Here is an 18,164-nt window from a genome sequence, read left to right on the forward strand (position 1 = left end):
GGCAAAAATTAATAAATGGAAACTGTAACTGAGTAATGATTATGCAACAATGATCTCTAAGGTTGGATTCAAATATCACAGAATAAATGTTGCACAAAGTAATCAATATTTTGCTTCTGGAATCCCCACAGTGAAAGTGAAACATGAATTAGAGAAAAAAACATTGATGAAAAAAAGTGTTGTTAAAAATATTTAGAGATGCATATTAAATCAGTTGCATTTGTTTGGTAATACAATCCACAATGAACCCATTGTAAGTCATTTTTCTTTTCTTAGTTTCTCTGAATTTCCTTATATATGTGGAAGTCTCTAAAATGCTGGTGTCCTGTTATGAGGCAGGTCTCAAAGACTGTACTCCAACAGAAATAGTACTGTAGTTTTCATATCTTAAATAATATATGCACCCTACAGGAGCTGTGAAACCAAAGCCTAGTAGGACTTTGGTCATCCCAGGCTAATTCAGTTCAGATTGTCTTCACTTTGTTTGATAATGATAGTATTTCTGGCCATCCGATAAGGTTTTCCCATGGGTTTTCCGTTCAGATTACAGAAGTGGTATCTTACTTATCTTAATGTGCAGCCATATAGTAAACAGGGAGGACGAATCCTGCTATGGTATATTACAAATACTTCAGTCTGTCAAACTCAGTCAACACATCTGAGAGAACTTAGAATTACCAACGGTCCATTAATTAGAACTGAAATTGATAGAACTCGCTCAGTTAAAATGAAAAAACTTATTTGAAAAACTGAGTTTCTGTTATATTGATCTGTGCATATTTGATCTATGACCTGTTAAAAATGACATTTTTATGATTGTAATGTATTTAATCTTTATCTGAAGTTTTTATGAAACAAATATTTGGTATGTTAAAAATAGTCGGAAATGACCCAAGATATAAGAAACTATCTTTCAGATTTTCACAATTATATTCAAATTGTATAGATGGATTCACAGCCTTCTTGCAAGGCAGAGAAAGTTTACAGGAAACATCTAAACATTTAAAGAGTACTGATAAAGACGACATGAACCATGGTTTCTTCTCCATCTTGCAGAGCTCTGTGTTAGTTCTTAAATCTCAACTATGTTTTAGTTCAAGCACTTAGCCTAGCTTAAGAACTTGATATTAAAACACCAGAAACAAAACAACCCACCACCTCCCCCTCAAAAAAAATTACATTTATGCTATGATATCCCAGCTAAATTGGGATTTAGGCACTTAAATGGAGAAAAATCCATGTAGTTCTAGATCTTTTGATTCTTCTAGCAGTAAATTCTTTGCACAATTAATATAGAAGGTATCTTTAAGTTAGGCAGACCAGATTTTCTTCTGTAGATCCTCCAAGATCTTATTCTCTCCATTGACACTATGTAGCTCGTTGAACCATAGAATCACTAATGTTGGAAAAGACCTCCAAGATCATTTGGTCCAACCATCACCCTACTACCAATGTCACCCACTAAACCATGTCCCTAAGTACCATGTCCAACCTTTCCTTGAACACCCCAGGGACGGTGACTCCACCAACTCCCTAGGACACCTGTTCCAATGCCTAGTTGATGATGTCACAAGGATCAGTACCTCACTTTAGGTGAGGCAGTGCCCAAAAGTCCACCATCTCATGATACCACCACAGAATTTTCCTTCTAGTCTTCTTGATGATTACACAGTCAGCAGAAATTAAACAAGACTGTAAAATCATTAATTACACAAACTGTAAAACAAATCTGCTTGGACAGGTTGACTCATAAGGGACTTCTAGGTGTTTTAATATGACTCATATCCATACAGTTAAAGTGTTTATTCATTGTTAATTGAGGCTCTTCAACTTGATCTTGAGGATGCTAAATTTGAGTCCTAAGGGCTTTAAATTTGAGTTTTGCTGCTCCACTTCTCTCTTTGCAAATGCTCAGGGCTCAGCCAAATAATCTAAGACACGGCTTTCTCTGTAATGTTTTATGCATCACTGTTTCTTGTTACAAAGCTTATACAAGAAAAGCCTTTCTTGATATTTCAAATGTCATGTTCAAATGTCTCTTAACCATTGAGCTCAATTGAAATATTACTTTAATCCATGGGAATGTTCCACAAAATCTGATTTTTAATCTAAAGCAAGGAAGCTTTGCCCCATCACATTTGTTCATGACCAAGAATCCTAACTCTGGCTGTCTTGCAAGCCTCAACCTTCTGGAAAATGTCCTAGGCTTCAATTGAAAGGGCAAATGAAAATAAAAAGAACAAGCTCTTCATCTTTATGAAGATTCATTTATGTCCATTTATTCAGATGGTTCTCACATCTTTTTACATGCTGTGCAAATCTTCCTGCATTTAAATGTATTTTATTAATGCCTGTCTATTGTGACAGTTTGTAAAAATAAGATAGTAGAGGAATGTTTAGTCATCAGATGATAATGTTTCATTTTCACAGCTATCACCCAAGCTAAATGGATGTCAGAGATAACACTGAGGGGAACTAAATCTGTAATTGCTCTTATCTATTAAAAATAGTCAGTCATTTTATCTTTATCTTTATTGATATATGAGAAGGGGAAGATCTGTAAGAAGAAAGCAGTCATCAGCATTTTCATTGCCTGTTAGTGAAGTTTAAAAACTGTGTTGGAATGCCAGATGGATGGGATTATGGATGGGATATGTGATAAAATTCAAGATAGGAATATCTACTTGCTCACAGTCAATTATGGAGCACAACTTTAAGACTTAACAGTAAAATGAGGTTAGATTTGTTGAAACAATCTCTTCCTCAAATATATTAAAGTGGATGTAAAATAGATAAGAGAAAGAGAACATAAAAGTAATTCTAAAATGAGATAATTTCTAAATATCACATTATGCTCCAGTCAGAGATTAGTATGCTTGTTCATTACAATTTTCTGTTCTTTCAGTTGAGCTGTTAAAAGAGGAATTATATTGTAAAGCACAATGAGAGGCCAAGGGAAGTTCAGCAGAAAAGTGAGGTAAAGGAGAAGGTGGGGAAACAGGAAAGGAATAGAAAAAACGTTGTTGAGACAACTGAAGGAAATAACTATAAAGAAGAGGAGCGCATACTTCCAAAGTGGAAATTATAGATGATAGTATGTTAATGTCAAGACTGAGATGATAATATTGAATCTTGGTGTTATGTATTCATTTTAAAGAGCTTGTTAAGCATTTTTATAAGGGTGCAGGAAAAAAGCCATGCAAATAATTTGTGAAGCAGAAGTACCTTTAAAATAAGAGAATTACGCAGTCTGTTATAGATCTGTTTAGATTAAATTATTATTAATAATAATATTAAATAATAATAATAGGAATAAGTTATTTGCTAGGGGTTCATTAATATGGGCAGAAAACACTGGATCTAAAGATTGGCAACAATATTATTGAAAGAAGTGGTGGTTTTTCTGTCCCTCGGTGTTTTCAGATCAAAACTTTGTTTTTTCTAAAAGAAATACTTCCATTAGACACAAGCTACTGGAACATAAAAGAACAAATACAAGTGGGTAAAATGTACTGTTCTGTGTCACACAGTATATCAGGATGGACAACTGTACCTTCTGTTCTTCCGTTTGGGACACAGTGGCAGTGTAGGTGACAAGAACTGCTTCCAGGTTAAAGACTGTTTTCTTCACCACCATCTTCTCAAATGTCTTTATTACTAGAATCCCAAGACTGTGTATGGAGTCCTCAAGGACTCATTCACATAGTATAACGATGGAAATCCAACTATAATATCCACATAATGGCGGAAAATCAAGCAAATCTTTTTGCTGGTATATTTATTTGGTAAGTCAAGGAGTTGTGAGTGGTTTCTCCTCTTAGATTATTTCCCACTAAATTACCAGCTGAAAGAGCAATTATTATGACAGAAAAAATAGTCCCTGCATGCAATGTAGATTAAACTCCAGAAACCATCTATAATAAATTGAGAAGTTGTTAACATTAATATAAATTCATGAGAAAAATAAATAAATAAATAAATAAATAAAAGAGAAACTATTTTAGGTGATCTCAGTGATTGACCTGCTAGGTTTTCAGCTTTTTACACACACACATAAAAAAAAAAAAAAAAAAGCAGCTTTTAACTTCATCTGTTGGGTATTAAAATAAATCATAAAGTGATTAATGGGGTCTAAATAAGTTACTTATGCAACGAAGAAGCCAGGAACTGCTTTCATAATCCATGACTTACTATGTAATTAATCCATTAACGTATTCCTTACACTGATTCTTTCTTGTATAATATACAAGGTTCAACCTATGTTGGAGCTAGCCCTGATTCACAGAAAACAGAACAATGTTTCTCAAAACCAAAAACTATTGTACACCTTCATTTCTGTATGGTGGTGGAAAGAGGCTTTGCAAGATATTCACAAGTTCTCTGTTCACAAGTTCAGTGCATTTCAGACACAAATCACATCATCACTTTCATGTGTCCATTTCAGCCACTGACAATGAACGAACAGAGCATCAGGACAGTATATCTTTCCCTGCTTTTGCTATTGGGTGGCTATATTAATCAAACTGTGTCATGACCAATAGGCTTGTATACTTCCGAGTCCCCTTTTCTTTGAATGTGCTACCAAATACAATCAAAGCTATATTGGCAAGTTATCATAGGAGTGTATATATTTATACAGCTGTTATCACATAATTTTCAAATGACAAAGCAAATTTCTAATAATATTTATAGTCCCTCATTTTTCTTTCCTGCCTCTCAGAGAAGGCAGACATAAAAAAGAGGAATACGGCAGTAGTTTAACTCTGTCCGTGTTGCTATAGTATCAGTCTGAGCTCAGAGCAAGTCATTTACATTCATGATAAGTCTGACGATATGAACCTTCTTCAGATAACAGTTGTTACAGGCACTGGAATCCAGCCCTAATTCCAAGGTAGACTCACCCTTTTAAACTGTCTTCATGGGATAATATCTGCCTTAAATTGTAAATTCAGTGCTTGGAAAGTCCATCTGAAAAGTGTTATATCCTGCGAGTCATAATACCTTAGCTGTATTCTTTGAACCTTTAGTTTAGTGCACCCTGTTACCTAGCTTTTTTAATGTCTGGTTTGCAAGGATGACACAGCTCTAAGAATCACACCAAAGAGAGCACTCGCCTCAGTTCACCTACTACTGTCTCATGTCAGTACCAAAAAGCATTTGAGTTCTTTTAGGAAAATGCCACAAATCTGTTAGGTCCAACCAAAAATTTTTCTATGTGATTGAACCCTAGGATCAGAGGACAGTTCAGTTTAGAGAGGACTACAGGAGACTGATTGCTAGTCCCACTTTCTGCTCAAAGCAGGGTCACCTATAACCCTTGTTTAGTTTAGAAAGTACAGTCTTCCTATTCCTGTTAAAAGTGCATTAAGACAGCAAAGGCTATGTCTTGACAGATATCACACACTAACTCCTGAACCTGCAGGAGAGCTAGTCAGCCAGGAAGAAAACATGCTGGGGCTGTTTTAGATATCTCAGTTGGTAGACAGAGCCTTGCACAGTTACACTGATTAGCACAGATGTGGATGGTGTGTCACTGTCTGAACCTGCAAGGCATGAGTTCCAGGACATTCCGTTTTCTGGCAGCGTCAGAAAAGGTTGAAAAGCAGATCTGTGACTTTTTGCTTACCTTCTATATGCAAACAGGAGAGCCTCAGATTAGAAGCACAAATAAATAAATAAATAAAAATAAAAATCCATCAATGGATGCTGACCAGACGGAAATGCCAAGATCTAATTAAAATCAATTAATTTTTTATCCTCAGCTTGACTGAAATATGGCATGAATAGCATCAGTCAAAATTTCAGTGTCCTGAATAAGATATCTCATAGCTTGTGAGGTTGCTTTGTAGAGTACCAATAATTCAGCTTCATGTATGGGCCTTTTGAAAATATTTGCAGAAAACCTTTAAAACAGTTGAAGCAAATACTTTTTTTTTTCTTTTTTTTTTTAATCAGAAACTTAATTTATAGTTGAATAAATTTAAGAGTCAGAAGAACTAGAGGATGTGGAACATGAATATATGCAAAGAGAAAAACACTTATTTCAATATCTATTATGCAGTATTATTTATGAGAAGTTTTATTCTTTCTTCTGAATAAATGAGAACTAGCTCTACTGAGTAAGATAACCCAACTTTTGTAGTCTCAAAACTTTAATTGCTTTTGTCCTATAGCTGTGTATAAACAAGACTCTACAAAGTAAGTGACAGTCTGGCTGTTAGGGAGTTGGATTTGGCTATGGAGACAACTCAGGTGAAGTCCCCTTCTTTATGTAATTCAGAAATGCTTCAACACACATTAAAAATAAATAAATAAATAAATAAATAAATAAGTGGCTTTTTACATACTAATGAATCACCTCACCTTTCAACCACAACTATTTCTTCTTTATTCAGGTTAAAACCTTACAACAAAAGTTTGCAGAAATATAACGTCTCCACAAATGTTCTCAACAGCTCTGTTCTTGTCCTTGCAAATAGCAAAGCAACTGAAGAAGGACCAAAACTCCATCATGGTTTGATTCATGTTCTGGATAGTCTGTTTAAATATATCTCTGACTGCCTGTGGCTCAATTCAATCAGGTCCCTTTATGCAATTAGTTTCCTACCTATCAAAGTAAGAGCATATTGCTGTGAACGGCAAGTAAGAGAAGGACGTGACGATAGGGCCCTGCAGGTGCACCAACACCAGAGCAGACAGAAACACACAACAGCCCTCAGTCAAAGGATGCAGGCAGGTGGCCAAATCCCCAATGACCACAGGTGAAGAGCTGAGATCAAATATCACCTCGGCAGCACACATGGAAAAGTTTCTGGGAAGCTGTGAAAGACAACAGATGAGATAAGAGGGGATAGGGCCTCACATAGACAGTGTCATGCAGGAGGCAGCATGGACAGCAGAGCTACGTGAAGCTTTGAACAAATGCAAAAGTCCTATGTGGCTGATTGAAGTTTTCTCAGGATATCATTGCATTTATTATGAAAAAAAGGAAATGTTAAAATCCAGCAACTATTAGTGAACATTCAGGAAACAGAGGGATATATTACTCAGTTGCACCATTGTTTATACCAGGTCTCTCTAATGAGATGTATGCATTAATTCCCATACAATGTACAGATATAGGGATATAATTTACAGTATTTAAAATAAATGACATTATTTACTAATAATTAAGTACTATCATCTTTAAAATTTAACAGTCTAAAAGAGAGTATATATATGTAGAGAGAGAGTATACATATATACCCACACTATTAGCCTATTTTAATAAACTTGAGGTCCTCTTATTGTGTGCATTTTCAATTTAAAATCTTTTTGCTCAATTACTTCTCTGAATCCAATTAGCTTATTGTTTCAAGATAAAGAAATCAGACATAAAATAAGAAATAATTATTTTGGCCTGAACCAAAAAAATAGGCAGACTGGGGAAACTATTGCGTGGGGAATTGTGTGATAATACCTCTGACAGTTATGAGTGTTAGTTTAGATGTTTTTGTAGTATATCTATAAAAATTCTCCACAACACATTAAAAATTGCAGTGTTCTTAATTCTCTTAATTGTTCTCATAATACTTAAGGCACTTCTTCAACGTGGAAGATTTGTTTTCAAGTCCTGTCTTCCAGAGTTAGGTGATTATGTGTCAAATTTTCATATCTCAAGCCTTCTTGATTGCAAAACAAAGAAATTTGTAGATGAAAACTATACACACACACTATCTAAACATGGATAAATTCCCTCCCAAAGCTTCTTCTTTCTATTAGCTTGTAATTAACTTTGTGTAAATCTGTTTCTTTAAATACCTGAAATATGTTAGCTTCCTGATATGATGAAAAGGTCTTCTCTAGTACACAAATAACTGCACTGGGACACCATATGCATGCTTTTCTCCAAGGTTTTGGATTATGCAGGAAAGGGAAATAAAGATTAATTGTTTATTTTCAATTCCTCACATTTTTTGTGACTGATTTCTCTCCATTTTGAAACTGTTATTTCATTATTTGTTTCAGACACTGAATTGGTCCCCCTGTTGCAATAACAAAAGGCCAAGTATTGAATTCAGTAAGCAATTTTCTCCTCTAGAGAGGGTCTGTCAAGGTCATGACTGAGGCAGCTGAAGCAATGGTAGTTAGCTCCAGAGTTATGAAACAGAGCTTTTTATTCTTTATCTTCTCTGTTGTGTGATCTTGCTGCCCTTCTTTTGACTTCAGTGACTGGGACTCTTTACAGAGAAATAGCTGTCTTGTTTGTAGACCAACAGCTACACGCTTTTCCGAACCTGAGCAAGCTATTCAAATATTAATGAACACTAGCTCTAACAGTATTTTCTGTGCAAATAATTGTTGTCACTCAGGTAGGACTGGAAAATCTTTCTATTTGTCACCCCAATGGATCAATCATCTTAGTTGTGAGTTTCTTATGGTGATATGCTGGACTATCCCAACACAGACTTGGAAGAAGCAGTCCTAGGTTTAAGATACTTTTAAAGTGACTGTAGCTGTGAATATGTGTTTTCTTGTATCAGAAAAGGAAGATATTGTTTTAAAACAATGAAATTCCCCTTATAGTCCACAGATATATTAATTGAAAACAGTGTTGGGACAAAGTCCCTCTTCTGAAGCTGTTGACAAATATGTTTCTGTGTTTTTATTTTTGAGCAGTGAAATGGTCTTTACCATCACATTGAATGGAAACAACTTATTTTCCAATCATATCATTATCATAACAAAGCAAATAATATTCTGGCCAAATCTACTGCAAATAATTCACCTTTGGACAAAGGGTAACTCTAGAAAGTTTTAGTCCGAAAAAAAATAAATAAATCACTCAAATTTTGAAGATTATTCAAAAATAGAATAGAATATAAATGTATATACAAATTTGATTATAGTAGGTTTTTTTCATGTTGTTGATTGCTCTTTTATAATTCTGAGCTAATGGACTCAATGAGTTCAACAAATCCTTTCATTCAGACATGTTTTTCTCTCCCTATCTTTCCCTTTCTGTCTGATAGGAGTAATATGTGTGCCACTGAACCATGCATACAATTAAGCACTTAATGATAATCCGGCTTTTATAGTCATTTTATCACTACCTGTACTTTCCTACCTAGAAAAATAGCTCTTCATTTTGCAGACTAAGTGGTTGTTTATACCAAATTGATATTGTATTTTACATTGTATTCTTTTCTAAAAGATATGAAAAATGTGGCATATACTTTCATGAGTCTGGTTTTTGTTTGTTTGTTTGTTTTTGTTTTGTTTAACAGATATGTTAGGTCAAGAACGAAGCATGACATTGACATGAGAATAGGGATACATTCAGGATCAGTTCTGTGTGGAGTGCTGGGCCTGCGAAAATGGCAGTTTGATGTCTGGTCATGGGATGTGGATATTGCAAACAAACTTGAGTCTGGTGGAATTCCTGGGTAAGGCAACATGTATTTCCCACAGTCAGAAAACATTGTCAACACTGTACACTATTCACATTTCCAACAGATTAAGTGTCTTTCCATTATTCCATCAACTATGACTTCTTGGGTTTCTTTGTTTTTTTTTTTTATTATTTTATTTTATTTCTATTTTGTGATTGGCAAGGATTTGTGAAGCAGAAACAATGTAGAAATGGTCCACTTGCAGGAGTTTTGGCAAAGACAAAAATATTTTTTTTTCCTTTTTCAGCTAAGATTTCATGAAGATGGTCAATGGTTGTATTCAGATGATCTGGTACACACGGATAGCTCAAATTTCCCAGTTAGGTGTTGACCATTCCTGAGTTTCTCCAAGCTTCATTCTGCTGCTGTGAGGCACAGTAATGTAATTTACTTTATTTCATAATGCACAAAGTATGGGAAGAGTTATGTCTTCATAGGTTGATATGGCTAATAGCAAGGAGTTATGGATAGCAGGCTCATAAAATCATATATTATTTTCAATAAATCAAATATATTATTTTCAATAAATCAATACCCCAAGTTGGAAGGGACCCACAAGGATCACCGAGTCTAACCCCTGGCTCCACACAGGACCCCCAAAAAATCAGAGCATGTGTCTGAGAGTGTTGTCCAAATGCTCCTTGAACCCTGTCAGGCTCGGTGCTGTGATCGCTGCCCTGGGGAGCCTGTCCCAGTGTCTGACCATCCTCTCAGTAAAGAGCCTTTTCCTAATACCCAGCCTCACCCTCCCGTGTTGCAACTGCATGCCATTCTTCAAGTCCTATGGAACTCTTCTAAGTAATTTAATGCTTTGGTAGATGTTTTAAGGTATTTATGCACAGCTATTTATGTATGTGAAAATACAAAGCTCTCCATCCACCTGCTTAGTTTTTCATCTGGGGTGGCTAATTCACCTGGAGGATAAAATATTATTTTTGCCTGACATGAACTGTATCTCACTGCAGTTTGGAAATTGCAGAGTCTAAGTTTGAAGCAATAGTAGTGGTTGTGGGAATCCTCTATGCACTTTCAGTTCCCTCTTCCATTGATGAAACATAAAGATCCCATACAATGATGCAACTTTTGGCAACAGAAATGTGGGCTTCATCCACTGTTCCCCATAGTAGACCACTAGGCTAATACGTATTATTAGAAGCAGCGGAAAATGAAACTATTCATGCTCTGAAAACAAGTTCTATGCTCTGCATATGTCACCAGTGTATAATACTACAGAAAAAAAAAAAAAAAGAAAAAAAAAAAACTTTCCCTGATGCTTATCCCATGAGAGCTCCAGATGACTAAGAAAGGTCATAAGCTGCTTTGTTAACATGAGCAAAACAATTATCTACCTTTCATCATCCATGCCAGCAAAAAGTGTAGTTTATTGCTGTTAATTCATACAAGTAATACAGCTATTAATGAATAACCCAGAGAATGCACCACCTTGCTGGTGTCAATAAAATGCCCAACTAAGTTGCAGTCTATTGGAGCAAAGTAATTTCCACTCTTGCACATGCGTTTGCTAACAGAACAAAACCTGTACGTGACAGCAGTTCACTAAGTCTCTCAAAGCAATGATTTACATCAGACTGAAGTCTGACTTCCTGGTGCACAGAGTAGATTTCCTAGAGCAGTTAAGGTCACTTCAGCCTCTCCTTACTTCTCCCCCTATAAGATTGTACAATGTTATTTAAGAAACATTCTTCTGCCAGGTTCCCATCTTCTAATTTTCTTCTCGTGGTACATCTAGGTATTAATCTTTTGTATTGAATTGTCATAAAACTTAGCTAATAATTAATTTTCCAGGATGCATCATTGACAGGTATTATTTAAAGCTTTAGGCCTGGTATGTTTTCAACAGTAGGATAGATGATACTTTTTGGCTTCACTGCTCAGTTTCACAATTTGCTGTATTTGTGAATATGAATATGAAATTAGAGGACATTATACATTTTATTTTATTTTATTTTATTTTATTTTATTTTATTTTATTATTTTATTTTATTTTATTTATTTTTTTATTTTGTTTTCTTTTCTTTTCTTTTGTTTTATTTTTAAGTTGTAGAAAATGTAAAACCCAAAGTATTTTTAATCTACCAACTCTTTATTAGTATTTGGTCCACTTAAGGGTATTACATCAATAGCCAGTTCCATACTCTAGTTAAAGCTGTTATCATTTCCATTATAAAATCCATATTTCAGGACTTTATAATACAATCTTCTGAAATTATATTAGGTTGAAACTCACTACAAAGATAGTCACCCTGGCAACTAATGTATCATTTTCTTTTTCACCCCTCCCCCCCCCCCCTTTTTTTTTAATTAGTAGTTTACTTCAATTGATTTAGCCTATTGTAAGAGATAGGAAATGCATTATCTTTCTGATATATAATCTGTTTTTAAAGTCCAGGGCAAAATTTACTTGTATTTGAGAAAGAGTATTCTTTTTCTTTTTTTTTCCTTTTTTTTCTTTTTCTCTTTTTTTCTGTTGGTTTTACTGAGATTTGATTACAAGTGTACTAACCTCTGTGAACATCATAACAGCATGACTTCAGATAGTGAAAGTTGTACAGGACCTATATTGACTTCAGTGAGAAGCTGAAACAAGTTAAAAAACGGCTGAGCTACAATTTTTTGATCTTTTAATTATAGACTGGTGTTTAATATTCCACATAGACCCAGTTCGTGCCAGGTTCTGATACTCCTGGGTTTTTCACTATGATTAAAGACAATCAGCAATTGATTCTTCTGGCAATACCTGCACCTTATACAGGTGTTTACAACCCTTTCAATCCAGTAATATTTTGTTCTTATAGTTGTATAGAGGCATTCTTTTTAGTTCCAGAAAAATAGTTCCCAGGGGATGTACTAGGACCATTTCCTTCAGTCAAGCCAACCAATTTGCAGTGCCTGATAAAAATGCCTCAGCACATGCCATCAAGAAATGATGAATTTTAGCTAACTCTGAATTTTAGAAATCTGTCTGCAAGCCTGACTTTCAAAAAGTGCTATGAATCCAAAGTTTAAAAAATGAGACAGTTTTAAAGTAAAGAGACAGTACATTTATTTTTCAGTTAGCTAAATATCTAATGACTATCTCCTCATGTTGCATTTATGATGTTGTTTTGTAAAGTAATGCGTGGCTAACCATGCAATACAATATAATATAATAACTGTGAAAATCATGTGTTTCAGAGGTGTCTTCAATTTATCCAACATATAGGTGGCTGAAGATTTCTTAAAACTAGAAATAAGAAACTTTTTTTTTTTTTAATTTACCTTATTTCTGTCCTTCTCAAGTAATCATAACTATGATGAAGAAAATCAACACCAAACACCTCCTGGTTTCGTTTCAAGACATCCAAAGATCTATTACACTTTTGCAAAATTTCAGCTGTTCATATGTCATCTCTTGGATTCATTAGATGCACTTTTGCAAAAGCTTTTAACTCACCACTTAGTCTTACCAGAAATTATCACCCCACCTGTCTAGTACATGATCAGTTTGCATAATTATTCCCTAATTCACTTCAGATACAATCAGACTGTTAATTTAAATAGTCTAAGCTACCTCAGCTAACTGGAGAAAATTAAAGCACTTTCACACAAGCTGCTCTAATACATAACATTTATTTTCCTCTGACCATCTACACGAAGTGGTAATTTTGATTCATTCTGACTAACATTTCACTCAGGAAGATCTCTCATTAAACTATTACTGTGAACAAAGGCATCAGATATTAATATCAAATTGTTTTTCCTGTGACAAGATTTTGTGCATTCATGAGATCATATTGATGAGAATGTGCTTTGACAGTATTTATCCCCAAATCATCATGTTTGTTGAATACATTATTTCATTTTCTTTATAGAAATCACCATAAACAACTCTAACACTTTTATTTATCTATCATATAAAAATGGTCCAGAGTCCATAAAACTCCTTGCTACCTATTTATACTAGAGCACAATCAGTATTTGCTACTACTTATTTCACTTATACAGGAGAATCCACATCTCCAAGGCCACTCTGGACTGCCTCAATGGGGATTATAAAGTTGAAGAAGGGCATGGCAAAGAACGCAATGAATTCTTGAGAAAACATAACATTGAGACGTATTTAATTAAACAGCCTGAGGAGAGTCTGTTGACTTTGCCTGAAGATATTGTGAAAGAGGCTGTCAGCTCCTCCGACAGGAGAAACAGTGGGGCAACATTTACCGAAGGATCATGGAGCCCTGAACTTCCATTTGATAACATAGTGGGAAAACAGAACGTAAGTCAAACTTCCTTTAGTATCATTGAGTATGAATGCATGCTTGAGTGCATTTAAATAATGGAAGCCTCAGAGAAAACAAATTCATCTTTAACCTTTTCTCTAACATATACTGTAAGAGCAGATAATTAAACAAATTGTTTCAGGGCAGAAACATGAGTAAACTGGGGAAATTCCAGGAGCACAGGTATTTTCTTTATTCTCTTTTTTTTTTCTTTTTCTTTTTTCTCCAACTGAAAGGTAATACTATACAACTTAGTTTTAATTGAACCAGTCCTTAAACAAGTAAATTAAAAGTTAATCTAATTTAACCAGACTAGCTGGGACATTCTAGTCAGAGTATGAATCTCACTGCACAGCTTCACTGTACTGCCATCAAAGTAAAAGGATATGTGAGTGGACATTCTGACAGAGGAAAAAACATAGTGTAAGTTATTTATATGTGAGGGAATGAAAACAGATCTACCTAAAAAAAAAAAAAAAAAAAAAAAAGCACCTTGTTAAAGCTTTTTGTCCTTTTTTCCTTTCCTTTCCTTTCCTTTCCTTTCCTTTCCTTTCCTTTCCTTTCCTTTCCTTTCCTTTCCTTTCCTTTCCTTTCCTTTCCTTTCCTTTCCTTTCCTTTCCTTTCCTTTCCTTTCCTTTCCTTTCCTTTCCTTTCCTTTCCTTTCCTTTCCTTTCCTTTCCTTTCCTTTCCTTTCCTTTCCTTTCCTTTCCTTTCCTTTCCTTTCCTTTCCTTTCCTTTCCTTTCCTTTCCTTAAAAAAAAATAAAATTGAAAGGCTGATTCTAAGACATAAATAAAGTTCAATAGCAAGTGAGTTAGAGCCTAAAGTCATGACTAGTTTGATAGAAATATGAAGCAATGAAAGCTGTTCCCAATCAGACCTTTTCCAAAAGCATTACAACACTAACTCACTAACTGCTAGCACCTTAGGAACCAGCAATTCTTATACAGTCACAAAAATTACTTGTGAAGTCTGCTTACTTAAAGGAATTGAAGCTGGAAAGGTTAAAATGCCCTCAGACACCTCTGTTTTCACTGCATTTGAAAGATTGATGAGTCTATGAAACAAGGTCGACTACATTTATATTTTTTCTGAGTGATCTGTAATGACATGATATATCCTTTCTTCTGCTGCACATCCTTAGTCCTACTTGTCTTCACAGTCTGTTGAACTTCAAGCATTGTGTGCAGGTCTTTCTGTCAACTGTCTTCTGCTTCTTGCAAATCTGGTCTGAAGTGATAAGCCTTCACAATCAATCAGTCCATGGTGGTGTCTTCATCTCTTCAAAGTGAATTGAAGTTTTCTGTGGTATAAAACACCTGCTTTATTTATGTTCTGTACATCCATGTATCTGTATGTACACTGCCTTTTAGTATTCTCTGTATTTTGTTGAGCTCCCTCTAGTTTCTCATTTCATTAGGAAGAGAGGTATGAATGCATGCTGCTGTACCTATCTTCTGATGTCTCTCTCTTTCTCCTTTCACTTTAAGACATTACCATTCCTGTAGTCCAAAAAAATCTATGTAGAATAAGCTATCATTTCACTGTTAATTTTTTCAGCTAAATCTGACCCTGTTACTAACAAAAAAGATGATTAAAATGGAGGGTTATTTTTTCTATTCTACTGTTGAAAAAACTCTCACCTAATGAACTAGTAAAAAGTTGATGAAAATCATTGAAATAAGCATAGCTAAACAGTTGTCTTACAAAGATGTTTGTCTTATGGCAACAAATGATCCATATCTAGAATTGTTTTTCACTATTTTTTTAAGAATAGGATAGAATAGAATAGAATAGAATAGAACAGAACAGAACAGAACAGAACTGATTTTGTACTGGAAGCAACTAGAATTTTATATTACACATTTTTACAATAAGCTTTTGGGTGAACATTAGCTTTAAAAAGTCTACTATTTCAGGTGTGATTAAATTATTATGTAATTTTTAATTTTAAAGTTGAGAGAATAGTCATTACTGCTCAATAATAATTTATTTCAGCTCAAAAATCAGATAAATTTAAATCATACTAGGATATAGTAGCTTTTTTTCAGAGGCATGTCAGCCTTGGACAGGATAACTGTTTAATAACTGTAATTATGCAGCCTAAAAGGCACTGATAGCAACAGATGTTGAGAATCCAAGTAGCAGCAACCTAACAATGTCACTCGATACATTTGAATATTTGCCAATAACACTTAAAAGATTTCATTACCTGATATAAGTTATTACAAAATTTGAGTAACTCTATTCACATTTAGCTTACTTTTAGCTGTAGTTATGTTGAGAAGCATATGAAATGGCAGACTGCCTGGTGAGCTCTCTTGCCCAAACTCAAATTCACTGTCATGCATATTCTTTACCCCAGCCTCACTTAGTATGAAGCAACCTGAGGGCAGCCTAAGTCAGTGAATTGAAAGTGTCTTGATATGAGTGAGGAACAGAATAACCACTCTTTATTTACACATTCATAGACATTAACAAAAGATATAAGGATCTACAGTGCTGTTACAACCACGTGCCTTAGCTGTGGTTGTGAGGTAAGCCAAGATGCAAGTGTCTGCTAGGAAATTCAGACCATGCCTGATATGGAAGGATCTTTCTGCTTTTGAAATAGGTGTCTGGGTTTCTTTTCTAAAACAGGGAAAGCCAGACAGCAGTTATTTTATGTTAAGAGAACAGAGTTGGATTTCTTCTTTGGGCCTTCCAGAGGGCCTTCCAAAATATGGTGATTGTATGTGGTATTAGAGGCACCTAATGGGACTGTAATGATGTGAATTAGATAAAAGTAAATTAAAATGTCTGGGTTTTAGTAAGCATATCTTAGTAATGGCTGCAATGACTTAGCAGTTATAAAAATTTAAAAAATTTAAAAAAAAATAAAAGGAAGAAAGGAAGGAAGGAAGGAAGGAAGGAAGGAAGGAAGGAAGGAAGGAAGGAAGGAAAGAAGGAAGGAAGGAAGGGAGGAAGACATAAAAAAAAAAAAGAAAAAGAAAAACAGCAATAAAGAAAACAAAAACATAAGGAATTCCAAGACAGCGAAGTATAAACAGGATAGAATTCAGTTCAAAACTAAGGCACCTCCATTTTTTTCTACTGACTGTCTCAGGTGTCAATATCCCACAGAGCTCAGTTCCTAACTGTAAAGGTCTACTGCTTTTTGAGGTACTCCAGGATGCCATCCACATGCATGGATGTGATACAAGGGACTTATAAAAGACATGATCATCTGTACTATCTGATAAAACCAGGCAAGAGACCGTGATGTCTCGTATACTGCTAATCACCCAAGCTGAAACAATTGAATGTCCCAACTAGTGCATTATCTGAACAGTTCACTAGGCTTCACCATGTGGAGTAAGATCTTCATACAGCTTCTTAACTGTGGCTATCTATTGTAGTTTGAGATACCCTAGCACACTTCAGCTGGTTCCCACCCAGACCAACAGTGCGTGGGACTTCAGTAGGTCCTGTGTCAAATCTCCTAGCTCTAGATTGCTTTCCAGGATAGCCTAGGACATCTCAGCTGACAATTCAATTACTGCACTTGATTGGGCAACCGAACGTATCCAGGGTATGTATTGTTACTAATAGACGCTTAGACACCAAACACCTAGGCATCTTCACTTAATTGTCTTCCTCCTGAACCAAATCCTACCTGCTCCCTACCCCCCCCCCCCACACACACACTCCGTCTATCTAAACATGTGAGCTTGTATTTCCCCATTTACCTCTAAGATCTGGTGTTTGATATATGAAAATAATAATAATAATAATAATAATAATAATAATAATAATAATGTAAAGCTTACCTAGAGTTTTATAAATGTCACTGGTTATAGATTTCCCTTCTTTCTCAAGTCAGGATGATTGGATTTATTAAATAACAGCTTTATGGGAAGGAGGAAAAAACTAATGCTAGCTACATTTTTTATTTTATTTTTTTGTAAAATATTTCTAAATAGGATGGATTAGTAGGGTGGATTTCTCTATTTCTTTGTTTGCTTTTAATTCATTCTATTGTTTATACTCAGATTCAAGTTTGGTGGGGGGTTTGCCTAAAAGAACTCTGTACATGTTTTATACAACGAGTGGTTATCGTCAGCATCAGGAAAGCTCAAAAGACTATTGTAGGATTCACAACTATTATTCACAAAGCTGTTCATAAAAGTGTAGAAGAGGTAGCAAGGAGAACCAATATTTCTTTACCTAGGGAAAGCACAGTCTTAAAAATACAGAATGAAGATAGGGCTGCAGAGACAAAGTATGGTTAGAAGATATTCTTGGCCAATAATTTGCATGATATTTTGCTTTATTTTTATTACTAATTACTGGGAAGCATTTGTCTTAAGTGCGTGTATGGGTATAAGGGAGATGCTCTACTAAACTCAAATATGAATTTTCTTGTTTTCCTCTGAAAATAAATACAACTTCAGAGTCAATTTTGCACCAGTACT

At 34.9% G+C, this 18,164-nt stretch overlaps 1 protein-coding gene across 2 annotated transcripts in view; it reads left to right on the top strand.

Moving 5' to 3' along the window:
- ADCY8 (adenylate cyclase 8) overlaps positions 1–18,164 on the top strand; it is a 128,345-nt gene that overhangs the window by 63,968 nt on the left and 46,213 nt on the right. For both annotated transcript variants that reach the window (XM_083824196.1, XM_083824197.1), the window contains exons 6-7: positions 9,267–9,425; positions 13,437–13,707. In XM_083824196.1, the coding sequence (XP_083680322.1) occupies positions 9,267–9,425; positions 13,437–13,707 (430 nt within the window). The remainder of the gene's footprint in view (positions 1–9,266; positions 9,426–13,436; positions 13,708–18,164) is intronic.

The sequence above is a fragment of the Anser anser genome (genome assembly GCF_964211835.1).
Source record: "Anser anser genome assembly, chromosome: 2".
Taxonomy (NCBI): domain Eukaryota; kingdom Metazoa; phylum Chordata; class Aves; order Anseriformes; family Anatidae; genus Anser; species Anser anser.